Source organism: Colossoma macropomum, unplaced genomic scaffold, assembly GCF_904425465.1.
Source record: "Colossoma macropomum unplaced genomic scaffold, Colossoma_macropomum, whole genome shotgun sequence".
Classification (NCBI taxonomy): Eukaryota; Metazoa; Chordata; class Actinopteri; order Characiformes; family Serrasalmidae; genus Colossoma; species Colossoma macropomum.
In genome coordinates, this window is record NW_023494805.1 from 10,211,488 (window position 1) to 10,223,827 (window position 12,340).

At 39.0% G+C, this 12,340-nt stretch overlaps 1 protein-coding gene across 1 annotated transcript in view; it reads left to right on the forward strand.

Annotated features, from left to right (window-relative positions):
• Window positions 1-12,340, forward strand: part of LOC118826106 (oxysterol-binding protein-related protein 1) — a 63,537-nt gene that overhangs the window by 36,537 nt on the left and 14,660 nt on the right. Inside the window, 4 exon segments of the mRNA XM_036596994.1 lie at window positions 3,310-3,489; window positions 6,080-6,155; window positions 9,792-9,926; window positions 11,507-11,604. Of these exon segments, the coding sequence (XP_036452887.1) occupies window positions 3,310-3,489; window positions 6,080-6,155; window positions 9,792-9,926; window positions 11,507-11,604 (489 nt within the window).

Below are 12,340 nucleotides of genomic sequence, written 5' to 3' on the forward strand. Positions count from 1 at the left end.
TTTATGCTACTGAGTGTTATACTTTTAGATAACATTGTCCAATGTATCGTCTGGTAATTGTTATCATGATATCAGCTGATGTGACCCCAAGGCTGCAACACTGCAAATCTATCAAGTGAACTTCTTAGCAAAAGCTTGAACATTCAGGCAGCCCATTACACAGTAAAGAGAACGCTAATCGCACTATTTTTCACCCCAGCTTAGAACTGTTTATCAATCACACCATGAACTGAACATCAAATTACAGCAGTTACTGCACTGATACCATCATTAAGACTACAAAGACTGCAGTAACCAAATATCTACTAATTAAAACATTACAGAATGAACTAGTTACTGAAACACAAACACCATCTTTGTGGTACGAATAACAGAACAAAAAAACTCCTGTAACTGAACTGTAGATAAAAAGATGAAAGCAAATCAGCAGAATCTAACAGAACTGCAAGGAACACTGGGAAGCACTGCCCCCTCACTATAACACTCAGAGACAGGCTGTTCAAAGCACAAAGTACCGCTCACTTTTCCAAAATGCTTTGCAAAAACATAAAGCTAATTACTGTATAATAAAACATTTTATCTTCTGTACGAAGAAGCTGAGCCTGTTTCTCCCAGAATGCACCATTCTTTACTGCAATCTGCTGTATATAAGGAAAGAGTAGATTACTGTGGGACTTTTGGGTCTGTACGTTTGCATCCGTTCTTTATAGTGTACAAAGTGCACCAGTCCGTGTGTACCTGATGTACAACAATATTGCAGAAGACTGCAATATGAGGATAAACCTCTAGACATTCACTGAACATTTTATTATTTGCTGTGAACGTCCTGACCAATCATAGACATTCTTTAGATGTTGGGCTGAGTTAAGGCGTTCATGTGATGCAGTAAACGTAAGTCATTTTGGATGAAAATAATGCAGACCAGTGGTTAACAATGGCCAGTGTGTTTTTAGTAGCCTGTATATTGCAAGACACATTGCAATCTCACTGCCAGTAATTGAATGTGGTTGCTATTAAACTTCATGGTTTGGGTGCATTAGTGTATGAAGGGTTAGTTTCCAAATTGATACTAATATAGGGTTAAACCTGACAAATGAAGGGTAAATAGTGGTAACATTTCGCTGTTGTTGGAAAAAAAACCTTGTATCTCCAAAATGGTAACTTCACAGGAGAAAGAAAAAAAAACTACTTTACTCTTAATGTAAGTCAATGGAACCAGAAGTTTTTAGGCCATTTCTTTTGGTCCATTCATCATGAAATTTGTACACAATGTAAAAAGCCAGCGGGCATTTTCAAATGACGTCAAAAATGGAGATGCAAGGTTTTTTTTTCCGACAGCATCGACTTACAGCAGCGATTTAAGTCTAAATGTTGGATAATAAACACCTGATGTTCAGTGCTGGTTTATTAAAAGATCCAAGGATAAAACATACGTTTTTTACGTTTACATTGAAGCCATTTAGCAGGTGCTTTTATCTAGAGCAGCTTACAAATGTGCTTTATTGTCCACTCAGAAAATGCATCCTAGCTAATATAAATAGGTCCCAAATGGACTAAAATACCAAGTTAAGATGCTGCCAAGAACAAGAGTCACTGCTGATCCCCAGATACAAAAGTACATAACATAGAAATGACCTAGAAAATTATGAACCAAAGATGTGGAGGACTTTACCCATTAATGTTCATCAGTACTAGTTTTAAAAAGCAGCTATTTTCAATGTTTTTCTTATGTATTTACAGCTATTACTGCAATGATCACCACATTTAAATACAAGGCGTTCTATCTGGATATTAACATTATTGTAACTTTTCAATGTTATGTTTGTTTATTTGAGATCAGTGAAGTTGCAAGGCCACGATGTTACAATCATTCTGCAACTACACATGCAACTAGATTGGTTTTATGTTATGTTGAACATCACATTGTATTTTAACATACTGATCATTGGGAGGCTGGGAGGACTGAGGACACCGGGAGCAGGTGTGGAGAGTTTTTTTTTTGTTCTGAACACTAAAATTGCTCGGCTTTCCAGCCAGCATACAGAATTAAAGAGCACATTCTCAGGGCCTTTTCAGTCCTTCTTCTTTCTCATGCCTCCACTGGCCTCCTTCTCTCTCTGGACTCTGCCACCAACTGAGAAAAGACATGGCTATAAGTAGGTGGGCAGAAACAAGACACAGGTGAATCTGATCAGCTGCTCAGCCCGCTGGTTCACCATGACTGGCTCTCCGTCCTTGCTGTGACGTTTGACCACACCCCCTTCTCCACACATATCCATTGATTCCAAGATTTTTTTCAATCCCAAATGTCCAAATGGCAGTTTGTATGTCATTGCAGTCCAAAGAAAAACAAGTATCTCCAAAATGGTGACTTTCCAAGAGTGAGCAAAAATGTTCTTTACTTTTAATATGAGTCGATGTAAAGAGGCATCATTTCAATCAATTTTGGAGCATTTCTATTGGTCCATTCATGGTGAAATGTTCACACAATGTAAAGGACGGCTGCTAATCTCACAAACAATGTAGAAAAATACAAATGGGAAAAAATGGACAGCGATGATCTGTTGTTTTATTATTTTAATTCTTTTTATTTTTGTTTCAGTTGCATAAACCAGTGATGCACTGTATGTCCAGAAGTTTATAGACACCTGTTCGTCCAGTATTATTTCTGAAATGAAGGGTATTAATAGGGAGTTTGTTCACCTATGCTGCAGTAATAGCCTCTACTCTTCTGGGAAGGCTTTACACTGGATGTTGGAACATTGCTGTGAGGATTTGATTGCATTCTGCCACAGGAGCGTTAGTGAGAAGAGGGACTGATGTTGGATGATCAGTTCTGGATTACTCCTACTTATCCCGAAGGTACTGGATGGAGCTCCATCAGTGCAGAGAATGCAGTTCCATTACTCCACAACCCAGTTTACACTCCTCATTGAGCATAGTGCGGCTGCTCCAATCTATTGGCAGTGCTTTCTGTGGAGAAGACACATGCAATGTATGCATGAGTGAGTGCACTTTAAAGGTTACTCAGCTTTTACTGACTTTTTGTCTGGAGGTGTACGCTGGGCTTAAAGGTGAGGTCCTAGAGAAACAGACCCGCTGAAAGTGTTTTGTCAGTATTGAGCAGCTCTAGTGTAGAGCTGCCAGGCAGCGTCTCACTGGAACAGGATCTCCCTAGGTGGGGTTTCTCAGGTGGAGGGAGGGCAGTGCATGGTAGACGGCAGGGTGTGAATTCAGCGAGACTCCAGCAGTCCGAGCGGGACGACGTTACTGACGCGCCTGTGTGTGTGTGTGTGTGTGCTCCTCCAGAGTGGTTCTTGGACAGCTGTGTGATCAGTTTCCTGTCTGTGAGCGGACTCTCCCACCGTTAGAGCGGCTGGACCTCTCGCTCAGCGTCAGCCTCCATCCAAACCCCCAGGGCCCTGCCAGCATGTCTGGGGATGGTAACCATGGCGACAAGGCTCACCATAACGGAGTCAAGAAACACAGGTGAGACTCAAATCCCCCCAGAGGCATTGGCGGATTAGGGGTTTGTGTGGGCGTGTGTATGGCACTTTGCTTTGTGTTTACTTCTTATTTTCGTATGACTGTAAACTGTTTGTGTACAATTCGTTCATTTATTTTAGAATTGGACTTAATTTTTAACTTAATTTGGCCTCTTATCTTTCAGTATATGGTATTTTTACAAAATCATGATGTAAATTGTTCATGTGCACAGTCCAAATCTGTACACCCATTGCAGATATTTGTGCAGTAACTGTTGTAGAACATTCAATTTTAATTGAATTTCACTGGTTTTCTTTCAGCATTGCAAATAATATATATCTTGGCAATTGAAATCATCTCAAATCTAGGTTATAAATGTAATATTTCAAAAAAGCCAATTACTGTAGATAAAATGGCTTAAAGCAAGTAAAAACATGTAGACATAAGTTAAATAATCTTCTAATTTTCTTACATACCGATACACCAACTAGATTTAAGATGTTTTCACTTGCCAAGACATCATTTTTACAGTGAATTTTTCAGTTATTTTTATTCTTGAAAGATAAATTGTTTGTTGGGGCACTGTTTATCCAGCAGAGAGCGATTTAATTTATAATTATCCTAGAACGCTCAGTTTTAATTGCATTTGGCTGCTTTTCTTTCGCTTGCTGTAAACATTACTGGGCAGAACACAAGTTGGCATTTGCTTGAAAGTTTAAAAACAGATTGTTCAGCCAGGCGTACGTGGTGTTTATCCAGCTCTGCTGAGAATAAACGGTGTCATCTTCACCACACACCCCTACATCTTCCTCACAGACAAACACACACATCGCCCTAGCCCCCCCCTCATGGTTTTTGCATGAGGGCGACATGGTAGCAGTCGCAAGCTGATCGCATCGATAGCCTGGGTGTCAGGTAACTGTTTCCAAAGCACCAGATCTGCTCCTGATAGCCGCCTCTTCATCGTCCATCTCTGGATTCACTGTGGAATTACTTTCAGTGCTGTGACAGGTCCAAGAAGAAAGTGCCTAATTGCCTATTTGGTTGATAAATGCTCTGTGAATGAATGAAGTCATGAAGTCATTCTACTCACTGACACTTCTAAGCCCATGACTGACATTTTGGGGGGCAGGGGGTCAGGTGAGAAAAGGGCAACATGGTTATGAATTAAGCTTGATCTAATTTACTGTATATTGCAGTCACTTGTATCAAGAGAGACAGCATAATTATACTTCAGATTGAACCAAATGTAATGTTAACAGTGTTTCCAGTGGCAGCCAATGTTAACGGTACTATCCATGCACTGATTCGAACCTCAGTCACTAGCATGCAAAGCCATGGTGTTACTCACTACACTATTGAATCATTGCATAGTGTGTATTTGGGAGCTGAGAACAGAAGAGGGAACTCCTGAGCATGGTTCTTCAAGGGTTATTTAGTAAAGAAAATGGTTCTGTACAGAACCATAAACACTCCAAGAACCTTTTGCAAGATTACAGGGTTCTTTGCATATGAAAGGTTCTTCAGTTTGATGGAAAATGTGCATAAACGTGCTACACATGGTTCTATGTAGAATCTTCTTGAAAAGGCTTCTATATAGCAGCCAAAAAGTTGCTTCTATTGGTACGATGTCAAGCTTGTTACAATAGAAGCACTTGGGTGATATATAGAACCCTTTTCAAAAAGGTTCTAAATTGAATCATCCACCACACATTGTCCATCAATCTGGAGAGCGCTTTCACGGTTCAAAGAAAGGGTTCTTTGAGTGTTGGTTATATATAGAACCATTTTCTTTGCAGTGCAGCATTATATTTGGTTGTTGTTCAAACTAACCACATTTTGGAATTTGGTGGTTTTTAAAGAGATTATCAGTGCTGCATTGGTGGGATTTCCAGCGCTGTGGTGATGTGTGACAGGTCAAACCACAGGCGGTCAGTAGTGCAATAGAGGAGGCACCCATGTGCGATGGATCTTGTAGAAACCAAGCCAAACCACATGCTCTATTTCTAAACCTCATCTCACTGAAACAGATCTTGAAGAACAATGGAGGCAATATAAAATCCAGATATTACACACACCAATCAAGAGAGCACTTGTACAGTCTGAGGGAAAAAGGGCAGGGTCTCAAGCCCCCCTTGGGTCTGTGCACGTGCCTGGACACCTCCCTCTGCTAGTGTTAAATGTATACTTGAAAATAATGTAAGATTTGGAAATTGAATCATTGAATCTTTGTCTTTTTCCTTTTTTGTTGAACATCTAACATGATGGAATCGAAGATTCATGTCAAATAGTGGAAAAATGGCAGTTTCATCTATAAAATGTGTCTGAATGTCAGAATAAGAAATCAAATAGCAAACAAATCATCTTGTAATTATGATTCTACTTTTTTGCTAGATATTTGACATATTTGCTGGATGAGCAGACACTGCTGAGCATAAACCACCACAAACTAAACAGAAGATGAATTCGACATAAATTCTTAAAACCTCATCTTGAAAAATAAAATAAATAAAAAGGTAAATAAAACCTCTAATCAGCAGGCGACAGTTGAACATTAACATTTATTTTGCTTTGTTTTTCATGCTGGGAGCAGAATGTCTCTTCCTGCACCCATGTTCTCAAGAAATGATGTCAGCATCTGGAGTATCCTGAAGAAATGTATTGGCATGGTAAGAACAATTTGTTGTCCAGTAGGGCCCAACCAATATGAAAATGTGGCTGATACCATCTTTTTAGAGGAAATTCCAATAACCAGTAATATTGTCTGGTGTACTTTTATGTATATAATTTAGATTTAGAGTTTGTATTCCCATAGTTTTAGTGAACCCCCTAAAATCCCAGGCTTCTCACAAACTAAGCTTTATTATAATAGTATAATAGTAACTACAGGGACTTCAGTACAAACTGAGCTATTCTTAAGTCATAGAAGTGTGTAATAAAACTTTGGGTCTACTGGTGGGCCCTGGCCATTTAAGGGGTTAAACAGGGCTTTACTATCTGATTGTCAACTGTGAACTATACAACTCAAAATCTTAAATAATATAAATATTCTAAATCTGTATCTCATTTGTAATTGTTTGTATTATAACTTGTTATTCTTTTGCTACATGTTTGGATACATTTGACATGTTTTTGGTATTTTATCTATAACAAGACTGAATACTTATTAGCAAAACTGTCTAAAGTTTTTCCTTATCATCAGGAGATTGCTAGTTCATATTGTGAGTGATCCCACGATTTAAAAAAGTCCTTAATTATCATTTGAGTGATATTATTGCAAAAACCAATTAAACTGCTTGTCAGTATTAGCTGATGTTATCAGCCAACTGAGATATCAGTGAGACCCTAATTTCAAGTAATCTTAACAACTGAATTTCATTGTCAGGTGAGTTTATAATAGTAATTAGATTAATAATGATAAATAATAAATAGCCTACAGTTGTTTGCTGAATACATGCCTGGCTGTTTTTTATGTGAAAGTAAGTGAAAATGTCTATAGGAAACAAACTTAAACATGATATTTTCTGCAAATTCCAGTGCACAATTTCTATTTAAGTTTACCATATTGGGAAAAAAAACTGTGCAAAATGTGCCATTGCTTTTACACAGGCCACAGTTTTATGCCCCCCCACCCCCAATATGTTAAAATCGCCAAGTAAGCAGTAATTCTGTATTAAAATGAACAGAAGTGTGTTCTCTGTGGAGCATGTGTTAACTTATTTTCACTTAGAAAACTTTTGCATATCACTGTATATAATACAAGGAATTTCCGTACTCAGTTAATTATGGCAATGACATCCAACTATCTATCTGTAGGCTGCATAATGATTTAAATTGAGTCAGTCCTGCCATTTGTTTATTTTTGTACTGCGCAGTATTGATTGTTTGGCATTGACAGTCTTTTTTTAATCTGAACTGCTGGTGCACTCATCTAAAACACAGACCAGCACACAGTAAACAACAGCCTCAGCCAAATATTCCCCAAAGCAGTCATTAGTATTGTGTAGTGTTCCTTGGAAGACAACCACACCTGCCTAATCCTTTTCTATATCTGGGCATGTGTGAGGAGTGTAATCTCCTCTCATAAACCCTGCTTTAAGAGGCAGCAGTGATCCAGCATGACTAAAGCCAGGCTTTAGCACTCACTCATATCAAGGTGACAGCAGAATGCCCCCCTTCACCCCCAACACTGACCGAGTGACACTGAGTGAAACAGTGAATCAGCCGGTAAGATTAAGATTGCAAATGCCTTTTCTTGGGCAGACTGATGGAGAAGCCCCTCTTATTCTCACTGAGAAAAAACTCCTGTGTTTCTGATGAGCAATCATTCCAAAGCCACTTTCAATCTGCATGAGCTACAGGTACCCCCACTCTCAGCACCTTTCAGACACAGATTTCAACTTTAAAATCATCTGCACTCCAAGATGGAATAGATAGATAGAGAGATAGACAGACAGACAGACAGACAGACTGACTGACAGACTGACTATATGGCCAAAAATATGCAGGCCATCTGTCTATATGAGCTTGTTGGACATCCCATTCCAAAACCAAGGGCATTATTATGTAGATACCCCACCTTTTGCAGCTATAACAGTCTCCACTCTTCTGGGAAGACTTTCCACAAGATTGTGGAGTGTATTTTTGGACATTTGTGCCCATTCAGTCAAATGTGCAGGCCACTGGAGTTCCTCCACTCCAAACTGTCTCTGTGTAGTCATGCTAAAACAGGAAAGGGCCTTTCCCAAACTGTTGCCACAAAGTTAGAAGCATATAATTGTCTAAAAGTGTCTTTATTGCTGTAGCATTAACATTACTGGAACTAACCTTCACTTAACCTTCACTGGAAGTAAGGTCTGGGGTCTGAACCAGAACACTGAAAAATGGCTTGAAACCATTATCGTGTTCTCCTGGCATCTGCCAAACCCTGATTTGTCCATCCACCTGACACATGATTCATCACTCCAGAGAACATGTTTTCACTGCTCCAGAGTCCAGTGATGCTGTGCTTTACACCACTCCAGCCAACTCTTGGCATTGCACATAGTGATTCTAGGTTTATATGCAGCTGCACAGCCATGGAAACCCAGAGTTAGGAGTTCTAGCAGTGCAGAAATTTCACAAACTGACATGTGGCAATAGTGGTAAAGAGGTGTCTACATACTTTTGGCCAGATAGATAGACATGTACTTCAATTTTATACGCATAATATATACACATACCAGTATACAAAAGTATGTATTGACAAGCATAAACATAAACAAACTAAATTGATAGGGAAAAAATATTCAGGCACTATATTAAAACATACATGTGTAGAGTTAGGGTTAGAAGATGGATGGATGGATGGATGGATGGATGGATGGATGGATGGATGGATAGATAGATAGATAGATAGATAGATAGATAGATAGATAGATAGATAGATAGATAGATACTATTTATATATGTCCTCCTTCTTAATGTAAATAAGATAAAAATAAACCAAATAAAAATGTGGTAAAATATTACTCTTAAAATCTGACTGCTTGAGGCAGAGCCATCAGATTGACAAATTTGTGATGTATAACTGGAAACATACAACATATTGATCACTGAAGGCCTAACAGATGGTCTCCACCTGCTCTGAGGCTCATGAGACACTGTTAAACTGCAGTTGTCAGCGTAACACTTTGGTAATTGGGTGCAATTCCCATACAGTCCTGTAATTTGTGTCTTTAACGTCTGATGTGAGTCCGATATGGAAGGCTGCCCGTTAATTTTGAACATCTCTAAGACAACCAGCCGCGCTGCTCAAACCAGATCTCTCTATAATAGCAAGTCAGATCTGAGTAATGAGATATCAGGCTATCAGCAAAATCGTGTTCTCTAACAATGTGTGATTTTTTGGTCTGATTTAAATTCAAATATGTGTTATATTTGTAGGATGTGAGTGCGTGTGTAAATGATAGAGGTGTACATCTCTGACAGTGCTTCATTTTGATTATGATTCTTTAGAAAATTATTCAATTTTGTTATAATTGAGAAATCTTGAAATGTAAAACAATTTGATTTTTTTTGGAACAGTTCATTTTGGAAGAGCAGTTTACACAGTAGAGGAATACACACAATTAAAGCAATACACCAGCCTTTTTTGTGGTTAGATTTTTACATTTTAAAATAGCCAGAGAACTTTATTTTGGCCAAATCAGCACATACTTTACTAAATATTATAACTGTTCTAACATTACAATTTTGATGTAGTTGAATCTCCAACTTCAGAATGATGCATTTTACGGCTGTAGTAAATGAATCTCTCCCCTCAGGAACTGTCTAAAATCGCCATGCCGGTCATCTTTAACGAGCCTTTGAGTTTCCTCCAGCGGCTGACTGAGTATATGGAGCACACGTACCTCATTCACCAAGCCAACGCTTCCACAGACTCCATCCAGAGGATGAAGGTAACACAGTTCACTTCTGCAATTCATTTATCAGAAATGCTGCTTTTAAAGGAATTACATTTCACTGATAAATAAAGAAATTGGAGCTAAATCTACCTTAATTAGCATTACTGAGAAATATAACATTTATTTCTTACAATACTTACTTACAAAATAATTACAGTAAAATTAATAAATTGCAGATATTTTAGCATTATAGCCCAGCATCACTTATAGTTGTGTCAGTGTAACAGCTGCCTACCTTATAGCTCCACTATAAAAATATACAGTTACAGACTGCAGCCCATATATTGCTGCGCAGTTTATCAGCCCCCCCCCACCATCTAATTCACCATTGGTCAGTTTCTGACCACAGGACTGATGTTGTCCAGATATCATTTGGATGGTGGATCATTCTCAGCCCAGTAGTGATGCTGACATGGTAGTGTATGTGTTGCTGAGGTTCTTACACACGTCAGCATCGCTGCTAGTTTGAGAGTGGTCAAAAATCCAGCCAAGAGCCGCACTGTGGTCAGAAACTGACCTTTGATAAGGGACTAGAGGATGACTAGACGCATCAAGTGCCAAAAGGCCATAGAAGACATAGAAGAACCACTTTTTTCCCTGAAAAACTTTTCAATGGATGGTTCTTTGGAGAATCTTTTCTGTGAATGAGATGTATGAGTGTGAGGAACCTTTATAAAGTTTATGGAACCTCTACGTAATGCAAAGGTCCTATGCAGAACCCTTAAATTGGTAAAGAAACTTTACGTTATGTGAAGGTTCTTTCCTCACACTCGCATCTCATTTACCAAAAAAAGGTTCTCCAAAGAACCATCTACTGAAACCGTCCAAATCTGTCCATCAGTCATGGCTCTAGGGAAGCAAAAGTGGTTCTTCTATGGCATCGATTAGAGAACCCTTTGTGGCACCTTTGTTTTTTAAAGAGAGTATAACAAATTGTGCATCGACAGATGAGCTACAGTCTCTAACTGGACACCAACAAAGTACGGGGTTCTAATAAAGTGGCTGGTGTAAGTGAATACCAGGTATATCCAACAATGCTTCTAGAAATGTACCTGCCTATAGGGATTAGTTCTAATCCTAACTTTAAAATACCTGAAACTGAGATAGTCCTGAAAAGCTTAAGTAGCTGCAGGAGGTTTCTTAGATTACTGTTGGATCTACACCGTGCGCCATGCTGGAGGCCATGTTGATCCTCAGGAGGAAGGTTGGGCTGCCCTGGCCTGAACAAATACAATGGACAATGTGATGAAACATCATACTGGAAGTGTTTAAAATTTTTATGAGGCACACAGTGATGCTTACGTAAGGCACTTTCTGCCTCGTCCATTGATTTGGAGCAAAAGTATGCTGTGTGTGCAGCATTGCTGATGTTATTCTCTTTTCTGTTTATTGTTTAACAGTACAGTCTGGGTGCTCGTCTGTTAAAAGCATTAGTAGCAATATTATAAACCTGTTCAGCCCTACGATGTGGTATAGGGAGAAAATGATTGTCATAAAATATTCACAGGTGTCTTTGTGAAGCATGCAGTGTCAGGTAATTGCAAAGGTGCAGTCAGGTTTCTGTGTGTTTACAGTGCGTGGCCGCATTCGCAGTGTCTGCTGTAGCTTCACAGTGGGAGAGGACTGGCAAGCCCTTCAATCCACTGCTGGGTGAAACCTACGAGCTGATCAGGTCAGAACTGGTCACGTGACCTCCTCACGCTAGCTCTGGGAACTTATCCTAGACACACTTTAGAGACACTGATCTGGTAGTATCAGTAGGATAAACTGTCTATCATTCATCATTTTATGTAAATGTATTTAATAACCAGAATAACCAAAATGATATATTTACATTAACTTGGCGATATAATTATTCTTAATTTAACATTTGGTCAATTTAACATGGGAGTAATGGGAATTGTGATGATGTGTGCATCATACCCATATATTAGAAACTCAAAGCCTAAGCAGGTTTCCTCTATGTCTGGGGTCGGCAACATACGGCTCCTGAGTCACATGCAGCTCTTTTACTGCCCTGTTGCGGCTCCACAGCAGTATTAGATTTTAGGTAAAAATAAAATAATCCTCCCTTGCAGTAAAATAAAGCTCTGCTGATCGTTCAAACACAGGTTTAACAATAAATGGTCTTAAATGTTGTAGTGAATGTAGCCTATAACTACTAATTCACTTTTTAACCCTGAAGATTGGCAAGCAGACTGCTGGTCACAGCAACACAGACAACAGTGTTGCCTAGCTAGCAGCTAACGAAAAGGTAAAGAGACAAATTCAAGACGAACATCAATAATTTGGAGACGGACGGACTTATTTGCATTTATAATCACTCCAGCTGGTTTCCTGATACGTTTAATCTGCAATGAGAAACTGTCAAACACTAAAAAGTCGCGAAGCTGAAGCTTCTCATTTTC